At 31.5% G+C, this 26,147-nt stretch overlaps 1 protein-coding gene across 1 annotated transcript; it reads right to left on the reverse strand.

Moving 5' to 3' along the window:
- Positions 1-3,323: 3,323 nt before the first annotated feature.
- Positions 3,324-26,068, reverse strand: Bm7901 (thyroid receptor interacting protein 12, putative; the record flags this gene model as incomplete). The annotated part of the gene is made up of 40 exons (XM_001894658.2): positions 3,324-3,566; positions 3,910-4,068; positions 4,396-4,509; positions 4,841-4,933; positions 5,244-5,399; positions 5,634-5,782; positions 5,912-6,060; positions 6,156-6,377; positions 6,701-6,811; positions 7,036-7,228; positions 7,722-7,947; positions 8,124-8,216; positions 8,286-8,408; positions 8,578-8,646; positions 8,754-8,852; positions 9,109-9,210; positions 9,547-9,702; positions 9,848-9,993; positions 10,305-10,532; positions 10,792-10,997; positions 11,489-11,633; positions 11,927-12,115; positions 12,372-12,606; positions 12,722-12,843; positions 13,185-13,323; positions 13,688-13,850; positions 14,150-14,264; positions 14,459-14,699; positions 14,880-15,041; positions 15,416-15,508; positions 16,047-16,142; positions 16,407-16,591; positions 22,751-22,839; positions 23,305-23,480; positions 23,647-23,746; positions 24,056-24,229; positions 24,532-24,602; positions 24,864-25,088; positions 25,280-25,377; positions 25,981-26,068. The coding sequence occupies 40 exons, from the start codon at positions 26,066-26,068 to the stop codon at positions 3,324-3,326; spliced, it is 5,943 nt and encodes a 1,980-aa protein (XP_001894693.2).
- Between the last annotated feature and the right edge of the window lie 79 nt (positions 26,069-26,147).

The raw sequence follows: 26,147 nt of genomic DNA on the forward strand, positions 1-26,147 counted from the left end.
TAAACTCTTCGGACAGTATCAAAGCAATTCTAATATTGTCAGATTTCATTGGTATAATCAGTTTTTTTAATCATATATCAAAATATATTTTAGATATATTTACAAAATATGAGTGATTCCAGAAAACAAAAAAAAAAAAAAAAAATTTGTTAGACTAAAAGTAAAACTAAATAATTATGTTAACTGCAATTACCTATAAAATATATTCTTTCCTACCTAAAATAAAGAAGAAAAGTTACTAAAGATTATTTAATTCAACAAATGAAACATTTCTTTTGTCAAAGATTAACCGTTTTCTAACATTTATCATCAAATTACAGTCGATCAGATAGATTATACCTATTGAAGTTAATTAATATTTCTTCTTTCATCCATTTTTTTAATTCAATTATCGTACAATCAATTATAGTGAAATTCCATTGCAAATAATTTTGAATTTCCTAATTTTATTTGAATTTTATATTATTTCATTTTTTTATTCTCTATTTCTCATTTGTTGTAATTATAACAAAATGCATCATAGTGTATAATAAGCAAAAATAGAATCATTTAGGCGTTAATGGAAATAAGCTAATGGCTCATAGGCGCTAAAAGTCAATTATCGTACAATCATACAACAAATGGAAAGAGTTTGAGGCGAAAATTATTTGAGAGCCAATAACGTCAACTCATTACATGCATATACTTATGCATGGATTTACAACTGAAAAAGATCGGAAAACAATGATAATTATGATAAAACAATGGTAGCAACAGTAATAATAATAAATAGTAATAATAATAATAAATAACAATAAATGAAAATATTAATAATAATATTAATAAAAATAACAATAATAATAACAGAAATAATAAATAATGATTAATAATAATTACAATAAAATGACAGCAACGTCCAATAAATTATAAATTACATGCTACATTTTCTCACCCACAAAACAAACGCTATTCTCCCCTACCCCTCTCTCTCTCTTTCCTTCTCTCTTATTTTTCTTTTTCAAGTTATCATACAAGTTATCAAATTATGTTATTCACACAATTCACTTATCATTACAGCTTAATACTTAATAGCAATGTTTGCTCCTCCCAAAAAATTATTACAATTTCTTTCCAACAAACTGTCCACTTGTGGTATAATTACAAAATGCTTTTTCTTACTTAATTTGTTTTAAGAAACATTTTTTTACTTCTCTTAAAATTCTTTATGATCTAACATATATGTATGTATGTACTATGCAATATCATTATACTTCTTAGCAATTTTTATTTCTGATATTATTGATTAATGAGTATTTTTTAGTACTTATCAACTTAGCAACCTTTAATTTTATGTGTAAAACTGGACTGAAGCCTAACAGCTTTAAATTTCCCCGACCAATTAACCAACCACATCCCCCATACGTTACACTGTTTCCAACAATTCGCCAACTTCTGTTTTTAATATTTATTGACTATTGATTGTCTAATTTCGAACTTCAACTGATTTGATAAAGATATGGTGTGAAATTGTTTTTTCTTTCCTTATTATTGTAAATGTTAGATAAAAAAGTAGTATAAACACAATCGTCTGATTTATCAAATAACGTGTTACATATGTGAATCCCGTGCTAACGTGGAATACGTACTGATACCTTCTCTTTATCATCTAACTATAGCCTCCAAATCACTAAATGAACAATGAACCAATCGTTTAGTTAAATAGTATTATGCATCCATAACATTTTATTTTAGTTTGTTGAATGGGATGGAACTCATGTTGCTCATATCAATAATATAGATGTGGTAAAAGAAAAAGCAAGACCAAACACGTACAGAGAGGGAGAGAGAGAGAGAAAAAAAAAACGTTTAATTCCGTTCAGCAAACAATCATAAAGAAATATTTCTTGAATAAAATCATTTAACCGATTAAAGCTGAAAAAAAAAAGATTGATGGCATATACAAATAGTATAATAATAACTTTTGCTATCAAATTTCACTCATACAACAACAATAATGATTATCATATACAATAAATAAACTTTGCATATAATCGATTAAAATCAAATGTAATATTTTTTCTTCTATTTTCAATTATAAAAAAGAAATGAAATCTCAAAAATCTTTTATATCGTACACAGTTAATAACGATATAATGAAAGTAAAAAATGTAAAAAGAAATACAGCATAGAATATTGAGAAAAAAAAAAGAAAAACTAGAAAAACTCCTACACTAACTCAAATTAATGTTAAGTATTATTATTAAGATTCAAATCTTAGTGCATGATTTTTGAACGATCTAAAAATAATGTCAATATTTATTTATAGGGAGAGAAAAGTCACCATACTTATTTGAAGATAATAAAATATCATAGAAACTTTAAAGTGATAAAATGAAAATTTGGGCCTGCAACATACATTCAAAGAAAAATATGCAAGGCTTTGTAGTTTACCTAATTTTCTAGAAGAAATTTAAGATCCACTCTCAACAGTTCCTAAAATTCATAGTTTACGCTTATTGTGCAAAGAAATATGCTACTTCAATAACATGAATAAAAGAAGCCTAAAATCTCTCCTTTAACCTAAAAAAAAAAAAAAAAAAAAAAAAAAAAAAAAAAAAAAACTAACCCGTAACATGATGGCAATATTAAACTTTAAATTCAATAATCAGAATTCAACAATAATTCAAACTCAACTGTTAAATTTCGATAAAACTCAGAATCAAATCTGCCTAGACACTAGTAGAATCTCAAAATCCCAAGAGCAAATAAGGAATGGAGATAAAAGATGACAAAATATAGTGAGATTACGTCCAATTATTCCATATCGTTTGATTAACCAATCAATAATTCACAATTGGAAGCACCGCTAACAGAAAGCTCAAAAATTCGATAAAACATGAAGAAAAAAAACACGATACACGTACAACTAGTGAAATGGCATAAAAATAAAATATAATGAAATAGGATAATGATACGACAAATACATGCTATAAAAATAAAATATAACGTTGTTTTCATCATTTTTACACAACTCTTATTGCTACTATTATACGCATTGCTACTTTTATTCAAATTTAACTTAACTGATAAAAGGTAAAGTGTAAGAAGAGACTGTTCGCTACCAAAAATACTCAAAAATATACAGATAATAAGAAAAATTAGGGTAAACATAACAGTAACCAATTATTCCAGAGGAACTGTAGATTGAAAAAGAAGACATTATTTATTTCAGTAAACTAAAAAAGCACTAACTTATGCTAGGAACGATAATGCATATCATGGAAGAATAAGAATGAGATGTTCAAAGTGATAAGGAATTTTTGCTGAAATTTTCAAAGACTTAACTACGTTAAATGGAAACTGTAAATGAAACGCAATGCAACATCAAATCGTTGGTGGAATATTTCATAGGTACTATATGCTGGAATTTTTAAATAATTGTAACAGGTCATAGCCGATGGAAGTTCATCGTCGCCATTTCCGTAAGAACCAGATTTTTTCACAACTGTTAACGGGGGATTCAATGAACGAAAACCGCCAACTGGAAGTTTTGGTGAGCCCGTCACAAACTGCAGAAATTTTCTTTGCTGCAAAAATAAAAACCTTCCAAAACAAGTTTTAAGAAAGGAACATCCAATCTTCTAGTATGAAAATACGCAATTTATGAGTCAGAATGACCAAAACTAATTGCCTGATAAATCAAAAAAACCAACAAACTTTTCCCATTTTTTTCTTTCTTTAGAAAGGCAATACTAGCAGTGATTGACACCGACATTTTTCAAATGCTAATATATGACAAATCATACTCCTATACTTACTATTCAGGATATGCACTGAACAAAAAATATAAATGTAAGGAAAATTAACTTCTTTTATAAATTACTATTAATTCATTTGACATTACTTTAGATATAAATGAAACAATAAAACCTGCTGATTGTCATAAGAAGCAAGCATCTGTATAAGCCATCGTATCTGCTCGCTATCATGCGTATACCCGTGATCTGGTTTTATAGCTGACTGTAATGCTGATTCATTCCATGTACGTTTCCAAGTTTCTTCCGAACAACCACAAAATAGCTCTTCCATCTGCACAGCAATAAGTTGATATTCATCAGAAAAAAGTTAAATGAATCAATTCATTCATAACGACCACAGAACATTTTATGTGAACTTTTATCGCTTACTATTTTTAAGCAAACCTATATCATTCTTTTTAAAAATCTTACATTACCTGTTGACTAGAATTTCAGTTGACTGGTTAAAACAAATAATCTTACTTATGTAGCAAGATGTCAAGATATAACATCCTAAGGTTCCGTAACTATTCAATAATCTGATGAGATGCGAAAGTAATGTAAAAAATTCTCTTCTCACTAATACTAAAATCTGATTTATATTAAGCTACAAAGCAACCTCATCCGGGGTGAAAGACGTTAAATCATCTATTTTGATAATTGTTTCAAAGCCTCTACGTACAGCTTCCATCTCGCGTCGCACACCTTCGACCAATAGCCAATGAGTTACCAACTTAAACAAACATTTCTTATAGTATTTTTCAATTTTTTCATAATCTAAATGCACATAAACATATAAATATCATAGGAAGGATCCATTGCTTTAACACAATGAAAGAACAAAATTGTACAAGTAAACCGTTCCATTTACTCTGATTTCAAGCACAGGAAATGAATGATTATCTTATATCTCTCCAAAATAGGATTTAGGCACGGTGTACCATAAAAAGTTCGACAAAATTTGGAATAAATAGATGAAACTATGATCATTGATTTGCCAAAAGAGAAACAAAAATTATGATAATCTAAACTGAAGTTGAAATTAAAAAGAAAAAAAAAAAAACCTTGACAAACTGAACTACATTCGAACTGGTCACCAAGCGATTTTTCCCTCCTTTAACAAGCTCGAAATTTTCGTCACCCGGCAGAGTGAAGTACTACGAGTAAAACATTAAAAACTAACAAAATAAAAAGTACACACAAAAGCTACACATTTAATTCTTACTACTTTCCTAAATTTCTACCAGAGTACTCCAAATCGTCCTATAGAAGGAAAATTAATAGACGAAAAATATTAGTTGCAATTTATCAAGCGTATCATTTCTGTTATTGAAAAACAATAAACTGAAATAAATGATGCCACCACAAAATCAAATAACTTGAAAAGATTTAAAAAAATACCACGGTTGTAACGTTTATTAGCAATATTTTATTACATAACATCAAACATATTCTTTGCAATTTTACCTGCTCGAGTGAATCGAAATCATTTGGATCCGTAAGAATCAGTGCACGTAAAGACTGGTACAAATTTTTGTCGAAAACCTCCAAATCACTTAGACCAAACATCTTATCTTCGCCGCAAAGCCATTTAAAAAATACGGGATTAAGCGGTATATCCAGCTGAAATGAATCCTACATATAGGAAAGACAAACATTCGTCTAATAAGTCAAAACACTTAGCTTGATAGTGATATAGCTCATTTATCTATTATTCCAAAACCCCACGACTTGAAAGATTAAACTGTCCACCAGCTATCTTCTATCAAATTTAATCCAGTTTGCTTAGGTCAGCGTTAATCAGCATGAGAAAACTACTCCTTATTTAGCAAAACATTTCACAATAAAAATGCTCACCATACGTGAATCAATCAAAGCTTGCGCTAACAAACGTCCAATAAATTCGAATTTTTTCGAACGAGCATCACGCTGTTTAGCACTTTGTGAGGAAAAGACCGCGGGATAAAGACCAGCAGATGCTGTGGTATAATTTGTTACCGGTCCATCTCAAAAACAAGTATGGATTGGAAGGAAACTTAAACTTTAGAAATTACATGTATAAGAAGTAATTCATTACCAAATTTCCGTTCAAACATTGATTAAAAAAGTGTATTTTATAATCATCGCAGAATTACCATTGCCGTCAAATGTAGCAGCCAAGGTATGACCATGCCAAAGACGTAGTGATGATTTTTGTATCTCGCGTGACACAGTGGAATAGAACTCCAACGTTGGACCGAAACCAGTACCCGCTTCTCCTTCAAAACCAACTTCAAGCATTGCTCTGAAAGAAGGAAATACTTTCTTCGCTGAACTAATGTCAAAAGATAAAATATATAGCACACATAAACAACATAAAGTCATTTATATGTCACTAACCGACTGCATCCAAGATGATGAAGGGTTTGTTCTGCCTGGCGAAGCAAATCATCCCGACGTACCGACACCTTGCGTCTTTCCAGACGTGGCGTCAAACGTCCACTTTCGCCATCACCCTGTCCACCATCTGTTTGATTGACAAGATGCATCAAAGCTCTATCTCGTCCAAAAGCTGTACAGTACAGGTAGTTGCGTCGAGATGAAAATGTGAAGATAAAAGGCCTACAAAAAATAGATTTCATAAAACACAATAAAGTGATTTGAGTTTTCTGCTTAAAAGTTGGTGGTTTTCAGAGTCGTAGATTTACTAAAAGCAAAGAAATTTAATTATTTACTCTGTTCATCCTGATATTCTCAAAAAATTCCTGCAACATTAATTGTATCCAACAATTCTGCTCTACTAATTTAACTACTAGTAAGCTTTACGCGCTTTTATCTAGTTCCCACATAATATTAACGAAATAGCGAAGTTTGTCCAAGAATATGTGCGGTTGGCAAAAGCCAATCACAATATTAAACAAGAAGAAAAAAAGTTGATAATTTACACTGCTTTGATTAGATCACCAGTCCATTGGGGTATTTGCTGAGTTGCAACGGACAGGAAATCAGATAACTGACGTCCAATTTTTGCATTAAGCTTCGATGAATGAAAGGCTCTAAAAAAAAATTTAATTTGAGGGTAACATTCAATTGTCATCATTAGAGATCTGAGCAAAATATTCTATCTTGAAGACAAATGATAAAAGATTAGCTCTCAATGCTATATCAGCAATTTTCATTCCCGCACTTCTCTCAACTCTTGCATAGGTTGACATTTCCTCCCTCTCCTTCCTCTCTAATTGGCATGTTTAATATTTATCTACAAATAACAAAACACTACGTGTTCGGTAGGAGTGGTGCATGACTGGTAGGCGGTAAATCTTCGTCCTCAAATAATTTCCACCAAAAACGATTAAGTGCATAAAGGCATCGAAGAAGAACAAGAGAAGGCACACAAGGATCATCTACATCGACCGGTAATTTATTCGTCAAATATGAATCCAAAGGGCACTGACTAACCGGAACTTCTCCATCTGAATGATTTATAATAATGTATCATAATAATTGACAAATCTACAGTTTAAACTTTTAAATTATAAACCACAGAATTTGCCTTACTAATAGAACAAAAACGATGAAATTTAATCATTAGAATGAAAAAAAAAATAATGACTGTATAAAAGATACGAAAGAGTCCGATGCAGCAAGAAAATTTGAGCCATACTAAAAAAAGCTACTTAACATGCCATAACCATCTGTGGAATCAAAATCTAACCGTAAATTTTTTACTAAAAAACCTATTTGCACACAAACATTGTCAGAGGCCGAAGATCTGTCCTCCAGTTAAACAACCAAAATTTGGTTTGAAATTAATAAAATAAAAAATCCAATATCCAATAAAAAAAACCTATTTGCACACAAACATTGTCAGAGGCCGAAGATCTGTCCTCCAGTTAAACAACCAAAATTTGGTTTGAAATTAATAAAATAAAAAATCCAATATCCAATAAAAATAAAAACCCTAACCAATCCATAGCTTTTCGTCAATCTTTGGCCGTTTTTCCCGTTTTTCGGATTTCCCAGAAAGTGACTTGGTTGTGGATACTACTACTACTGGTTCTTCGGATGTTTCAGTCGAAGTCGGTGCAGCAGCACGGTAATAGAGGGTGTGCGTATTCACCCATATACCCGTTGCAACCGCGAAATGATCCACATTATCACCCAAACTTACTTGCCCAAATTGTCTTAGTGCCTGTAAAAAGATAAGTAAACGAATTTCCCCAATTTCCCAGGAAAACTTCACTGTTGATAATTCCATCTAGACACTGATAGTTGACAGGTAAAAAAAAAAAAGTTTAGAAGCAAAAGAAGACGAAAATTTTGCTGAAGTCCTGCAACAATGTTTTCAAAAAAATGTATAAAGCGTACCTGTAAAATGGACATATGCCCTGGAATTTTTTCATCATTTATTAAGATTTCTATACGGCCGGGCTGAGAATTTCCACCTGATATCGATCCTTCCTATAATTCGACTTCAAATTAAAATTTTAAAACAACCTAAAATCATTTATCATCTGATGATTAACTTACAGAAGGCATTTCGTCATCATCACTGCCATCTTCATCACCAGATGAATCTTCCGCACGTACATAACCGATCCCACGGTCCAACAAATATCTTTCAATAGCCGAAATTGAAGTGAACGGATCTACCTGCAGGAAAATGTTATATTCATTCTCATAAATACAATTACCCAAAAACTGTACGGACTATAAACTTCCCAATGATTAATTATAGAGGTTGACTGGACGAGATGTGAATACCTTCTAATCAACCGCCCTCATCTTATTATTTGCTATTTTCACTCTAATAAAAATGCACCTTTATGGAGCCATGTCCATGCCTCCATTCTTTCAAATCCCTGCAAGTTGGATGTCGCTTCAAGTTACACTGAAACAAAATAAAAAAAATTCCCGAATTCCTGTGAAACTCGAAAGGTTTTCAAAAAGTGAAAAAAAGAAATCATAAAAAACACTAGTTTCATAGTAAAAACATACGCGAATCTGATGAGTTTGGAAAAAGCGTAACGCTTGCGAACCGCGTAAAGCTCCCCCAGAACTACCCGTTACGATTCCACCCATATCAGTAACTTTAACCTTAAAAAAAAAAAAAAAATTTATCAATCTTGCTAGACAAATGATATCATAAGACCAGAAATTCGATTAAATTAATTAATAATTTCGAACACTCAGTCAGCAGAATGTTCGAAATGTTATGCTAGAACAGCAATTTCTCTTCCACACTTTAAATACAATAATTCTACCAACTGAAATTTTAACTACCGAACTACCACTCCACATAAAAGCTAATATTCTAATCACAGTTCAAAGTATACATATATAAAGGAAAAACCTGGAATTGTTCATGTTGTGCTACTGATGCGAGCAACTTTGATACAAGTATTTCGAAAGCTGCCCAACAATCTGATTCGTCTGCTGGTCTCAAATTATCTGACTAAAAACGAAATATAAATATATGACAAAAAACATCTTTAATTTCTTTAAAGCATTAACAGATATAAATTCACTAGAACACTCCACGATCTAACATATCAAATGTAAACTTACTCCAAATACACATGTATTCTTATCTTAAATAGTCAAACTAATCAACATAATGTTTATATTTTATTCTTAAACCCCTCATTTTTACTGAATGGTTCACTCAGTAAAAGCGACAATAAAAAAGTTACAGCATACTTAAAACGTGAAATAAATTTTAACATTTCACAAAATGTAAGACGCTCTCTATCGAAGTAAGTTTATAGCATTAACAGATAGTGAAACATACTGTAAGGGACATAAAAACAGCAGCGAAACGTTTGAGACGAAGTTTACGAGGCGGGTGATATGATGAGGAGGAATTTGTAATATATTTACAGAGGGAACTAAGTACACCGCTATGATTCAGTTCAAAGGCGCTTACATCGTTTTCCAGTAAAATTGCCTGCAAATAAAATTTATAAATTAAGATTAAGTGGTTCATTTCCTAAATCGATTTTCTCAATTTTTTCTTTCAAATCTCTTCAGTATCATCATTCTCCTACTTCCTGTTAAAGTAGAAAAGTGAATCTTATAAAAAATAAGCTTACCTTAAATCCAACAAGTGCAGTGCTTCCAACATCTTTTTCACTAATAAGAGATGCAGCAATAGATGTTAAACGACTTAAAAGTGACGGAGCTGAACCATCGATACCAGTCGATGGTGTCGAAAAATACATGTGTATCAGGTATTCAGCTAAAATGGGAACACTATCCGAATATTTCAACGTTTTGCTAACAATAAAACTTTCAACCATCTTGATGTCACGAAAATTACTCATATAAAAAATATAAAAACGAAGGAACACCACTCTTTAAGTAACTGAAAAAAGCGAACCAAGGTTAGAAATGTAGAAAGCTCAGATAAGCATAGCCTTCTTTAACAGTCCAGGTGCACAAATAAATGAATAAAGTTTTCAAAAAGAAAAAATGTTCATTTTAACATATTGCATGGAAAAAAGCAAACAAACCGAAAATGCATGGTTATCACACGCAAAAACGACGAACCTTCTTTACGTATCCATTGACGAATTATTTCACGTTGCTGATGACTTAAGGCAGATCCGCTAGTAGACGATAATGGTACCGTAAATGAACTATGACCAGTAGATGAAGATTGCATCAAAATAGCCGAGCATGAACTTCCCACAGCAGCTGATGGTGTAAACGTTGAAATACGTGCACGAGATGTAGACGTATGAGCAGAAGATGGAGCATTTGTTGAGCCACCAGATCCTAAACTATCAGTTAAATTAGCAAATATAAGTGATAGCATACTACAAAATCTATTCCATGAAAATATACGACCAAAACGACAAGATAATTTGAAACTGTAAAAAAGCTGATCAGATCAATAAATGAACACACGTAACTCATACCAAGCCACAGCATCAAAGCAATGCATAGAGCGGGATAATAATAATTATTATTATAATAATTAGTAATAATAATAACAATAATAATGATAAATAATGATAATAATAATAATAAATACCTGAAGGATAATGATGTGCCGATGTTGTCTGAGATTGACTGATAGAGGTGAAAAATGATGAAAGCATGTTACTTGGTGGTGTGTTATCATGTGGCGAATGTCCGCTTGACGACGATGTGCCCGGCATGCGAAATGATGGTAAACGTAACGTATGAAGGAAATTCGAAGGTGTTGTTTTACGACGTGATTCTTTGCGGGATATAGGACTATAACTAGACAATGTTATCATATCTCCATGCATATAAATTTTATTATTAAATGTCCATCAGTAATCACCACGGTTACTCCACAATTGGTGATGTGCTATCACGTCGCACTGTTTTGATAAGTATAAGATTTTCCAAATATTCTGCAGAGTAAGAGAATAAAAATTAAACTACTGATTTTTTTTTTGGAAGAAAAGTTAAAATTAAGTTTAAAAATACACGTATGATTAAATGAGATATCTCGGAAGTTTTATATATGTAATTTATGATGACAATAGAATGTGCTAAGATTGCTGATAAAATTAGGACCAGCAATGATTTTAATGATTCAGTGATTCTTGATAAGCTGTTATAAATTCATTGAAAAATGAATATAATGTGAGAAATCAGTGAAAAGCAATCGATTATGATGATAAGTGTTCAAATATTCCGTATCATCAGATTTGTAACTACAAAAACCAAAGAAGGAGGGAGAGAGAGAAGATCCAAACCTCTCTGGTGAAGTTTTACGACGATGACGGCCACCATTGGGTGAAACGATAACACGAGTAGCATTACTTGAACTTGGACCTGCTTCTGCAGTAGATACTGTCAACTGTGCGATGTTACGAGTTCTTGTATTTGTACTTTGTTTAGCTAAAATCATCCAGATCATGAATTTATCGCACAAGCTGATTATTTTATCACCGACTGAAATCATACCTGACTGAATAATAAAAACAACCCTAATGCTCTGCTCTACATGTAGTCCGGTGATCAGTATTAATATTTGCTAAGTAATGCACACATATCACACACTTCTCCAATGTTCCTACCCAATTTTGATCAATCATGTAAATTACAATTACGTCAAATGAAAGTAAATGGTTGTCATTTGTAATTTCTTTTTTTTGTATATCAAGCTGCAAAAATCATCTAAAAAAATTTACTAGTTGATGATGTTCCTTCCGTTAATTCGGATGACGCACGTGTTTTTGGGCCACTTCGTGTTCGAATTCCGGTTGCAGTGGTAGTTGCATTATCATGTTCACAAGCTAATGTAGCTATCTGTATTGATGGAGCTAACACTGGTGATTCAAGCTTCATTTTTGACAATTTTTCAATTTCATGTGCAACACCTTCAAACTTCAAGTAGTCATGAAAAATGCAAATTGCTATGTCATTACAGTATTTGGTTAAAAAAAGGACTGAGTGCTTCTTTTTTTCATTTTCTCTAACTCTGTTTTGTAGACTATCGACACAATAATATAAAGGTTACTGTTACTACTAGAAAAATAATGAATGCAAACGCTACTTTAAACAAAAAAACAACAAAAAGAAAAAGCCACACAACATGCAGTCTACTTGCTCTAAGAAAAAGAACTTTAAATCAACCTTCACGTTTGAATAATAGCTCATACATATCCGGAAATTTATCCAGAAGCAGATGAGCTAATTGTAACGCTGATGCCACAACACAAAGATCTTTGCTTCGTGCACTAGTCAAAGCACTGGCTATATGCCCAGCAAGGGGAAGATTTGCCAGAATATCTTTCAGTACTCGTACATCTGATGGATAAATCATTCTTAAAGTTACACGCAAGCTTTCATAACGAAGAGCTGGACCACTCTAAAAAGAAATGAGAATCCGGAATGCAAAAAAAAAAAAAAAAAAAAAAAGTGCTTTAACTGAATGAAACATCTATATAATAAAAAAAAATTAAAAGGGAAAGAAAACAACTTACTGAACTACCGTCAATTTCCACTAATATTGGAAGAAGTAACTGCACAACTTGTTCTAGAAGAACTGGTTCTGTTTTCATCAATTCTAAACGACGATCATCTTCTGGAGATGCTGTTTTACTTTCTGTAAAATAACTTCTAAACTCACTTTTTCTTTAAACTCACTGGAACATATTCTAGTACTAGATATACACCTTCTAGCTACATTCGAATATAATTTCGATTATTTATACAGCCATTATGCCACACAGTTAAGTAATAAAGTTAACTAATGTTAATGTAGCTCCTGAAGACTTCATAGTCGAAATCACAAAGAAACAAAATAATTATCGCTTTCATCAAATTACTTACCAGATTATTACATTTCAACTAAAGTCAGAGTATCATCAAAGCATGCTCAACAAAATCTGCTACGACCAATTTCAGAAATTGACAGTTCGCAAACATCAAAACAATGAAACTTACTGAAAACGGATGTTCGTCGTTGTATAGCTCTCTCTTTACCCGTTGAATGATTTCGTTGTACCATTCGTTGCAAATCAATTTTATACACATTTCCGTTAATTTGAAGATTTATTTCAGTTTCACTTGTTGCATATGCCATCTATAAAATATAGAATTTCAACAATACTAGACGAAAAAATTTCTATCCAAATTTTGTTTTTGACTAAAGTAATTAGAATAAAGCACAAGAAGAATGTAACTAAAAATAAAAATCTCTTGCATTTTTTTTTTTTTTTTTGCCTAAATAAGCTTACCTTCGATTTCATTAAATTTAAATATGGCTGCATAACAATGGTCTTCCATTCTGTTAGCAAAAAACAAGAAAAACCTGCACGCTGCATTCATGGAAGGGTGAGAGAACTCAGCAAACTTAGCAACAAAACATGTGAGCATTCTTATTCAACCAAACTTTTGTTCGTGACATTTTTTATAAAATTTCGTTGGAAGAACAGTATTTACAATACCTCAATAAGCCGTGAATCAAAATGAGTAAATGGCAACCACTGATTAGAATCATCTCTCCAGTACCATAGTGTCGGTTGAAAATCATAATAGGTAGCATGGGAACGTAGCATTACACTATCTATTTCAAAAATTCCATCAACCGGTAAACGTGGCATTAGTTCTCTGCAAAAGAAAAAGAAAAAACATTTAATTACACCTCACATGCTATATTCTTCAAACTACCTAAATAAGAACATTTTTTTTCTGATAGCTGTACACAGTACCATATGTATCGTTAGATTGGAAGGATAACTTTAGCCTAAAATAGAGTATGCAGTCGAATATTTGAAATGATTCCGTTACAATTGAATTCCCTGCTATAGTCTTATTTGTGTAGTCTCTGATTATAGGATATTAATCTTCACTGCAGATGAAATATTTAGCATTAACAAAAGCTTTAAGAAAGTAGAATAAAAACTAACCCAGCTAGGTAAACCAATTCTTGCAAATGTTGCGGCGGGCGATCAACAATTTCGAATGTCGTATGATCACCTTCCTTTGATCCAACAATCAAAAATTTGATAGTTCTTGCAAAATCTGTAAAAAAAACCTTAATATTCATTCTGGTTGCTGTGTAACAATTAATTAAAATTATCAATTCATTTATTCGGTTAACAGATTGCATAAATAGTACATCGGTCAATCATAGCCACTTGCATTACATGCAAATGCAAATGCATTTGCATACCATTCATCTCTTCTTCAAAACGAAAATAAGTAGGTGGGCTAACCCATATAAACTAATGCAACTGCCAGATCGCTACATCTGGAAGCCATTGAACGTAACATCCGTATTAACGATTGAAATGTATTCGGTCCCACCGCACAAGGTTGTACTAAAAGTAATTGCTGCACATTTTTCAATAATGCATGATTTTGTCCTGCTATTTCTCGCAATTTATCAGCATGATTACGCATATTGTCCACAAGACGGCAAAATAGTACACAAACTGATTCCAAACATCGTTTATCCTGAAAAAAGAGGATAACTTATATGATCCATATATATTTCGAATTTCAAATATGGAATCGTTTCTTGAATTTTTTATCTTCTGAATTTCCCATTTCGCTATAAACCTGAATTACTACAAAATTTTTTTATTTTTTCTGACTTTTTTTGCCATCAATTCCTAAAAAATTTTCCATTCTCACCTCAATTAGGAGTCGCTGAGTAAGATCAGCTAGTGATTCACGCACTTGAGGAAAATCATTAGCTGACACATATGTTGCACAATTAGCAGCTATTTGAAATGCCAAACGTTGTGATGGTACTGAGAAAAAATCAACATGTGATATCGTTGCTGCGATGCCACCCTGATTAAAAAAAAAAAAAAAAAATTCGAAGTTAAAAAATTATTCAAATATGATTTTTATGTATAAATGGGTTAAACCATTCACTATATTTAACTAAATCATTTGCACATCAATTTTCTTGTTGGTTTTAAATGATCAGTTCACTTTTTGTGATGCTTGCATTTCGTTTATCCCATCCATCATTGTGGAAACAAAAGAAATCTCTTTCAATTTAAGAGAAATTAATATTTTTTCTTTCTGATCTTCTCAATGTGTACAGAAAATAGTATGATATAAAATAAGAAGTCCACAAATACATATTCTATTATCCTACATTAACAAAAAATGATATTAATGACTATAATATAAAAGTATAAAGCATTTAAAAAACTTACAGCTGACATTATATTTTTGCCATTCCTTTTTGACATCACTTCCAACGCCATTAACGACTGCTCTGCTACATCAATACATTCGATACGTTTCAACTGAAAGAAATTTCACATTAAAAAGCTTATTTACGATTAATACTTTTTAGTTTTCAAATTTTTTTTTTTTTTAAAAAAAGTGACTGAGAGTTTTGATGTTCCCTACTGCTTTATTAATAACTCAAAATTTTGAAGTTTTTCGTCATGATCTTTTAACAAAGCGAAAAAGTTCATAGGTTTACTCTTACAGTTATATGACTCGACAAGAAAAAATAGCTGCTCATAAAAAAAAGCACTTGTTAAAACTTTCGCTTCAAAAGAAAACTTTTCCAAGCTAAACATCTTTCTTCAGTATGCTATCAATAGATGTTAACACGCTTAATATATCATACATTCAAATTCTACTCAAATTACACAACATTTTACTTCAACTCATCAAATACAATGAAATAATAATCGATAATAAGAGGTTATATCATTAGGCTTTTTATTACTTTACAACTCAGACTAAATTTTGGCGTTTTTTCTGCTACTAAAGTAAATTTCAGAGCTGTATAACTACCATCTGCTTGAAATGAAGAAACAAGGTAAAGGAAACCTTTTCAAGAAGATGTGGCACTGTATCGATAACAACTGGTAGTGCACGTGGTAAAGCTTCCAGCATATTTGATATGCATCTTGCAGCCGTAAGCATCTAAAATAAAACATTCAAAATTGGGATTAAAAATAAAAATTAAAAAGCTGTAATGCTTTTAATCTCTGGACTAATCTCAATGATACTGGAAAAACTCCAGCAATGCATATGGTTTTGATCATTCAGGGGAAATGAAAAAACTTCAACCGATGCTGGTATGATCAACACAAAGACGGATGAAACATCATATGAGACAGGGCTTCCGATATCATTCGTTTATATCGTCCACTTAAAACATTTTGATTAATCGAAACTTCAACTTACCAACATGAAATTATGCTCCTTCTGAAGCAACATGATAAGAGCATGAACAATATCTTTGATTGGTAAATTTGGAAGGCTCTCTTCGTTGCCCAGAAGTAGCATATCAGCTAATTCGGTAGCTGCATCCAGTTGACTAAGTTCACTTGTAGAACGCAAACGTTCCATTATCGACACAACTCGTGCATCTGAAATATCTAATCAGTAAACCAGTATAACTTAAAATAACTAAAGTAAAGTCACCACTAAGTGGTTTTATAAAAATGAAATCAATCTTTGATAACGAACAAATAAAGTGCTTTCATTTACAAGAAAGAAATGAAATTAATTGTTTGCTTCTGGGTTAATCCGATATATGATATGGACATAAGCATATTTGCTATAAAATTTCCATTCATAGCATTTTATAACATAGCTCATAAGAATCATCCTTACAAAAGAATGTAAATATCACTACCAGTACCAGTTTCTCTTTTGCTTGTAAATCATGCTAAAATAGTTTCGCAAGTATATTTAGAAATATACGATTAGATATATACATAATATACTGACAACTTTGGGAATTTCACAACAAAAACTCCCTCACAAATCAGTGAATGAAAAATGAAATCATCTATTATCCACTTTTACACTTCTAGATTACAGTCTATGTTTCATATAAAAGAACAATTCATACCATTTAATCTTTCGGTTCATTACGTAAAGTACATAAAAAGAAGGCACTAACCTGCAATTATTACTGCAGTTGCAGACTAGAAAGTGGGACATAAAAAATTAAATTTCTTATAATAATAAAAGTATGTTTTCTTACAGGCTACCTAACGTATACATACACACATACACAAATAAGTATGTTATCTTAGCAGGATTTTTAATATAGAAATGAAAATGGGCTCCTTAAAAGTTGCTTGTTTACTTAGCTGAATAATTATCATTGATAACGACTAATAAATAATTCTAGTGGCTGCAATAGTGCATAAATATTAGCAAGGGACCACAAGACAATTAAGATCAGTTCTTAGTCCTTCGTTCCTTCTGTATGCTACCCTTCCCTCACAGATTCTCAAATAGTTGATAAATCTGGCTATCAACGCATTAACAGCATGAATAGGTTATCTCATTACTTTTCTTCCTTTTGTCTTCTTTTTTGCCCTTCGTTCCTTCTTTCATGCTCTTCCTCTCTAGTTTCAAAGAGCTCTTTTGAGCTCTCAGATCTTAGACAGGAATCCAACCGGTGAGAACTTCCAGCCTGAAACATTTGGTGGGCTCAAAAAAAAAAAAAAAAAAAAAAAAAAAACCAAAAAAAAAAAAAAAAGACAAATTTGGCATACTTATTGAGTAGACGGAATAACAAAATTTTCGCCGAAACAACAACAGTAGCAAAAACAAACATTATCACTCGCTTTACTAGTTTTTGAAACAATAAGCTTTGAAATAAATATAACTATTACCCTACAAGATGGATAACCAAGTTTTTGGAAAATAAAAAAATGAAAAAGAAATTGGGAAATAGATTAAATGCTTCATCGTTTTTGGTAGACAGAAATTATAAAGTAAAGAGAAATTATATAGAATGAAATAGCTTTTACAACATCCATCATTATCCACATAAATACTAATACTATCCTTATCAGACGTTATCTTTTTGTCTAATAGAAAAAGAATGACAACTTCTGCATTTTCTCTCTTTCCCTTCCCTCCCTTTATCATCTTATCGTTACGGTAACTATATGATTAGAGCAATCAGATAACAATAACTAAAACAGGTGATATAGTAAGATAATGGATCGATATGAATCAAAGAGATCCCTCATGTTACACTATCATCACAATATATTTCCCAAGCTTCTATCGCTCCATCTTCTTTTTATCCGGATTGGGTCGTTTGACCTTTCTTTAGACAGTACTCATTTTCCTATTCTCCTACAGATTAACTTTTCCTAGTTTACAAACTGGAAATAATTTTTACACAAAACAAAGCCTACGAACTTCCGAAAATTTTCATAAATAGGTCAAAATATCTTGCGTAAAATATTTCAAAAAAAAAAAAAATAAAAAAAATTAAAAGACTTCAATGAAAGCAGCCATATACATAAAGAATTAACATATATGCATCGTATATTTTGTATTATTAAATTTCATACATTAACGCATATATACATCGTAAAAGGAATTATATATACATATAATTACTATACTACATACTACATTATGCTATTTATATGCACTACCACTACCTGAAAATTAATCACCCGATTTCATTGTTAAACATACCTTATTCTCACAAAGATTTTATGCAACTAATCAAACTTTTCCATTTTTTATTTAAAAATGATTTCCAGAAATTAGCAAATTTAATATTTTCAGAACAAAAAAAAAGGAAGCGTCGCATCATTATCTATCTTTTTGTTTCTCTCTGCAAAAAAGAAAAAAAAAATGAAATAATGGGGAAAGTATAAAAACAAAAAAAAAAAAATTAGTGCTACAGGAATTGCAACGTAAAACACTACCCCAATTTATCATCTTAATTAACCATTATATGCTAAAACAGCTGACAAGCATCTTCCCAATACGTTTCATTCTTTCTAATTCCTTTACAATACTTTTTTTCCTTTTATCCTTCCCATAGTTGCATTATAGTTTCTAATAAACATTTTGTTTAATTAACAATAAATCATCAATCACTCAAATTTTAACTTAAAACCTATTTCTTTTTAAGATATATGTAGCATAAAAAAACCTATAATGCTAAAAAAAATATTTTTCAAGAATATTTCTGATGCAGTAAATGCATATTTCAAAGACAACAAATTGATGTAAATACCTCAACATATATAGCCTAATAATCCATTCAAATATATTTTTGAAAAATCTCGGCTGTCTCATTTATGTTTCATATTATCACCATATGAACAAATGCAATATGCCAAAATTACCAATTACGACAGTTAAACCAAATTAAATTTCAACTAAACTGATTAAAACTTTTTTCGTATCAAAAGACGATTCCAGTATAATGATGGACGAGCGAAAACTATGCATACAGCCTAGCAGCGAGTAGTACAACTTTAAAAAAAGGTACGTATAGATACATCGACCAAAATCTTTATAGTAGTTGAAAAGGAGAAAAAGCTCACTGCTAATCTTCTACTAAGCTCAATAACACAGAACCAATTCTAAATCCATTCATTCATGTCCTGTAAATTTTATCACTATCTAATCTTATTTCGAGATGAAATAAAAATGATTCCATGAGATGAATGAAATATTATAACTGACTCTTCTAACTTATTTTAAAATTTTTGAAACATTTCGATAGAAAGATATTTAATTGTCGAAATATTCCCTCTCAATAGCTCATTATGCTGTAATTCATTTCTTTAATTATTCACATGAAACATTTTATGTATCATTAATACTATCAGTGCTACCATTACTATCAAACATTAATTAGCAATAAACAGTAGTAAATAGTAGCAGTAGTACTTGCTTCTGCAGTACAAGTAGCAATTCTCAGCAGCAGTTGCAGTAGCAATTAGTAATAGTAGCAATAGTAATAGCAGTAGCAGTAACAGCATTAACAGCATCATATCTTGCCGTTTGTGTGCTCAATCAATATATATGAATTTTGCCATATTACGCAGCAAGTTTATGAAAAATGTTGTCGCTCTTTGAAATTTCATCAACTTTCCTTTTTTTTCCTCCTTTAATCTTAATTCAATAAATGCAATCCCAAACAGAAATAATTCAATGTGTAATAAATTGTAATATGAATGATCATCAGAAACAATCATTAAACAAATACGAATTTCATTTTACTTCATTCAATTGTCAAAAAAAAAAAAAAAAAAAGAAAAAGTGAAACATTTCTGAACTTTCCAATGCTTGAAATCTTTTCGAAATTCTGTAAATCTCAGAAATTTCTAAATACCATGAAATGCACAATACATCATACTTGAATGTAAGTTTAAGCACAGAATACGAATAAGTTGAGTATTTTAAGAATCTATAAAACTCAACAGTTATTATAGCTATTATGGATTGTACGTGAAAAATTCACTTTATATATATATATATATATATATATCTGATGTTGTACAGTACTTTCGTATTGTTATGATGAATCCTACGAACAAGTAACCCTGAATCCTAAGCAATTTTAAATCCATTTGAATAAATATTTAAAGTTAATTCGAATACATACAAAAGAAGAAACAAATTCCTGAATATCTAAAACCAAAATGCTATATAGTCTATTCTTATAAAATTCATAGACGGAAGTGCCCTTAGGTAAACAACCGTATGTGCTGTCTTCCATCACTATTTTCGAAATGGATCTTCGGAACTTTACCCATTTCAAAATTGATCAAAACATGGAAAAACCAGGGTCCACATAGTTAAAATATTAATTCGAATATTCCATCAAAAGAAAACGTTATTTATAACTTATAACCCAGTCAAGCGTTCTAGAATTTAAATTAGTTAAGACTAACAGAACAATATTTGACTCATAAAGTAAAATATTAAAGGCTATTTCGAAAGCTATCTTACCCGCACTAACTGGTTGAATAAAATCTTGCCTCAGACCTTTGGTCCGCATATTCTGGATGAGAATATCCAAATCTAAATGCTCGAACGTTACACTACAATAAACTGAAATTGAATACTTATAACTAATGAGTAGCTTCTGTAATTATAATTTTACGAAATCTCCATCCAACACCATCGGTATTTTCAAGTTCGGGTAAATTAAACTTACAAAGCCCAAAAATTTAAAGTATGATACGATCATGAACAAGAAAAAAGAAATGGAAATGTTGAATGGTTATGATTGGAGTAAACGAATTTAAAGCAAAATACAACCAACTCATTACCAAATCCATATATAATAACACAGGATATATGTTCTAAATCTTTGACATTTTGATAGTCAGATGCTTATTATACAAACCAAATTTCTTTATAAAGAAACAGTGTATTAAACTTTCGCAAATTTACTCTACCCGTAATGACAAATCCAGAAAAATCATGTGCATTTTCGAGCAATAAATTTCTCGAACGTAAGAAATCACTCAACTGTTTTCGAATCGCTACATCTAAACAACCTGCGATTAATAAGAAATGAAACTGCATCAAACTTTTCAAGTGTGAAAGTATTGCAGTTTTCTTATTATGCAACTTACCATCTCAAGAGAAAATTTCTATAATGTATAGCTTGTTTCTACAAAAGTTATCTTACCAATAGTTAGATCCATTGTTTGCAGCGAAGATACTACAGAATCTATCAAATATTGAATCCGCTGTTCTAAACAGTACACGCTTCAAATGTCATCAAATTATTCTTTTTGATTCAATTCTTACATTATCAAATTTTTTCAATTTGGTCAATGAAATCATTCCATTTTCCTCTCTTATCAATCTTCCCTGTTCACATTGCAATCTCCTTTTAGTCTAATCTTTTCCCAAAACTTTGAAAACTTCCTATTTCAAATTACAATACTGATTATCATACCATGTAAACACTTAAAAAAAAGAATGAACCTGACCTGAAAATGTATGTAAAATGGCATCTTGTGAACTCTCCGCATCTAAACAGTTCGTATGTATTACCTATGAGACCAAATTGAAAACAAACAAAGTATAAATGCATATACAATACTGTTCTTATAGTAGTTCATCATTACAACTTTTGCTGCCAGAACAAAAACAAAAAAAAAAAAAAGTTGATTTCTCCTATATGATAAAAGTATGAAGAAAATACACAAATGAGATATTGGATGATCACGTACGTTCAATCAAACTGATCCCATGTGAGACAAATATAGCAACGCAAATTAACTATATGCCTTTTACGAACACTATTTAGTCGTTAGAGCAATAAAGTGAACGTTTACGCACGTATAAATTGATCAATTTTGCACAACTTAAATTTATTAATTGAAATAATTATACACCGCGTAATGTCCTTTATCCAGAATATCCATCAATTAAAAAAGAAAAAATCCCCGAATTAATGGTTGCACACAACACAGAATATATAATTACTATAAAATTCTTCCATTTTTTAATTCATCAGATACTAATACAGGTTTCTTTTGATCCTTTTAACCAAACCTAATCTTTCAAGACGACAATAGAGAACAATCAAGGGAAAAAAGCTTTAAATAGCCACTGTTGAGCCTGGTTAATACATTTTGACATGTTACAGCTATCATTATTTTTCTCTATCCTCCCAACTAAGGTATTTTATGCGATAAGCACAAAAACAGAAAAAGGGCGCAGCGTGGTGGATGGCACTTAAAAGAATACGGATTCTGAAAATAGAATGTTATGACAAGAATACTTACTAGGGTGAGCGTGTGCTGAACCAAGTAAATGCTGAACGCGAGGTACAAGTGCGCCCAGAAATGAAGATGCTGTATGAACAGCTTGCGACCTAAATAAAATAATGTTTCAAAAAAAAAAAAAAAAAAAAATTGCAATATGGAATTTACAGCTTTTTCAAAAATCCAAAACACAACTTGAATAAATCAAAACCATTATTTGGAATTAATATTTTTTACGCCATTAACAACAAACTGTCAGGCATATGCACTGGCATATTACATGTACTAACACGAAGATGTTACACCTGTACTGAAATGCTAAATGCATGGAAATCAGTGACCACTTAAGTGACTACTATTTCAGTGATTAAGGGATAAAATGTTGCAGAAACCTAATTACTAGCAAATTCGCTTCTAACCGTTATAAGCATAACTTTAAAACAGTGCCTTACAAAATGTTATTTAAAAAGGAAAAAAAAAAGTATAAATAAATATTCCCTTAAAATGCCACACTTAACGTAATATGCTCATATTCCACTGTTGCAATTACTCAAGAAATCACTATGCAAAGTTACCGTTGCAAATTCTTAAACTGTGAAGAATGACTTTCAGCAGATACACCACCGTTAACAGTTCTTGAGAGTTCTGCAGTTGTAGTTGTTATTACAGCATTGCTGTTTACTGGTGTAGTCAGTGCTGAATTGTTGTTACTAGCAGTTACAATACTTGGAGTTGCATCATCTGTTGTATTCTGGATCAATATTGCAAAGCATAAATAATGGTATTAGTATGCAAATATCAATATGAGTCATACATGCATAAGATCAATTCCATTCATTCAAATCATTCCGAAGGAAAAATAAGAAAAAAAAAATTTTTTTTTTCTAGATTGAAACATAAATAAAATATATTCAAACCTGCACAACTACACCAAGCTGCGCAGCCGAACGGCAAACATTTGGTTCGTTCTGATGTATGAAAGTTGGTGAAACACGATTCGATGTGCTTTCACAACTCCTGTAATCTAGCAAAACTGTTTCATTGGAATCAAATAATGATATGATTTTAAATTCGAGAAGGAACGATTTATTATCTAAATTTTATGATATTTATGCCACGACGACATTTAAATCTCATTACATCAATTTCACAATATCACCAATAACTAAAATAAGAATTAGCAAAACAGCTGTACATCTTTCCGCTTTGCTCACAATCACACCATATATATTGACAAATGCACGTGACCTAGTGAATGCAGCAATGCATAAATGACATAACTAAAAAACATAACTTTCCTACTAGCCAAATGTTTAACTGACGTACGCGATACTATGGCAGAGACCCGTTGCTGAATTATGCGCACGAGTGCGTGCTGATGACGAAGTGCTCGGTTGCTGCTCACTGTTATTTGCCGTACGTGAGCTCTCCGCCCCGATATTTACTCGACCCGCCACAGTGGTACGACTTTTACGAGCTCGTGGCCTATCTTTTACGCTTCTGGAATAGCATAGTTCTCTCTAGAATTTAGCGCACATATTACCACTATGCAAAAAAAACCCCATAAAAAAAAAAAAAAAAAAAAACATTTCTGTCGGTCTCTCGAAGTTGCTGTGGTGGGTATAAAGTGACAAAAATAAGAGAAAGGTCACATAAGTTGTTTTTTAAACCCGAAAGACAATTTTTGTAGATGAAATTTCTCAGCAATAAAAGAACATAGAGGATGGCTTGATGAAAGAGAGAAGGAGTAAGAGAATGTAATGAAGTAATACTAAGAATAAAACAGCAAGAAATTATAGTACCTTGACTGCTCAACCACCACTGAACCACTGTTTGTATGTGCAGAATTGTCAATGCTATCTGCTGTCTGACTCTGCAGTAAGACCAAAATAGAGAAAAAAATGAGAATTTAAAGAGTACAAAATCATAATATCGTACCCTAATTTAAACATAAATGATGCTCTAAACAGAGCGCTGAGCAACTTCAGCAGAAGAAACGATAACAATAAATTTTCTCATTCCGAGAAACCAACGTTTCTGTAATTAATGAACTAATTTTTTTGGAATATGAAGCAACAAATGATTGAAATCTAGAAGAAATCAAAAAAAAAAAAAAAAAAAAAAAAACACTAACAGTTGATACTGGAATTGAATACTGGCGTTGAGAACGAGTTAAACGGCGATCACTCGGATTTTGATCAGGAAAGAAATCTGTCAAATACTTCAGTTCACTTCTAACACTATCGTGTCCGGAACGACTAGGACCTGAACGTCCACTCCCTCCACTCACTGATCCCGTTTCAAGTGCACCCAATAAATGAGAAGTTTGCTGTCGAGACAAGTCGTTGCCTTCTGGATTCTACAACACTCAAATCTTTACTTAAATTTTTTACTTGTAACGTTTTAATTGCATTCTTCAATGTAAATGGGAGACTGGAATTATACTTAGGTTTCGGAATCAGCAATTTACCTCGCACAGAAGGACTACAATAAGTCTGATTTTGTTTGCAAAACAGTGAAGATGGTTTTTTCTTTTTTAAATTAAAATACCTGTTCCACTGATGAATGGGTAATCCGACGCAGTTTGGATGAAGAAGAACCCACAGCTGCAACTGAAGTTGCTGACGAAGTTTCTGATTTCAATGAACCTGGAATGAATGACCAATAACTAGTAGTTAATAAGAATAGAAGAGACGCGCATAATTCAATATTTTGATAACATTTGGAATGATTAAATTCTGTACCATTTAATAATTCTCACAAAAAGGACAACCAAATAATTGTTATGACTTCTTAATCTTATCCTAAGAAAAAATATTATTTGAAAATTTTAGTCTTTAATCTTCAAATCTCACTAAAATCCAGCAATGGTATTAGTAATTAAGAAAATGGTGAAGTACGGTACGAAGAGTACATTCCTAAAATTCTTCAAGTAAGCCAAAGGGAAACTGTTGTGTGGACGAGGTGATTCATGAGATTAACAATGAAACATAATCAAATGGAGCATAGTGAAGAGATTAATATGAATGCTGTCCAACAATTGTATTTAACATCACGATTCATGAAGCTAATGAGTAGCTGCATCTTCTTAATGAACTACAATGTCTGACTGAATTACTGAAATGATTACTGGAGACAATGTTAAACCTCTGACACTAATAAGGAAATACATGTAATGACTAATCACTGTAATGACCAATTTTTTTAGTTTCACTTCCTAACAAATTTCATCATGTAAGGATAAAACAAACCTGAATTTGGTGAACTACGTTTCCGACTAAATTGAGGCAGCGCAGCGTTGTCACCGTGTTGTCCAGATGTCGATCCTATATTCGACATGGAAGAGCTGAAAATTTAAAAGGTTGAAATAATATGTTGGCTAATCGATATAATGACTGACAATCGACGATTGGCAACA

The sequence above is a fragment of the Brugia malayi genome (assembly GCF_000002995.4).
Source record: "Brugia malayi strain FR3 genome assembly, contig: Bm_v4_ChrX_scaffold_001, whole genome shotgun sequence".
Taxonomy (NCBI): domain Eukaryota; kingdom Metazoa; phylum Nematoda; class Chromadorea; order Rhabditida; family Onchocercidae; genus Brugia; species Brugia malayi.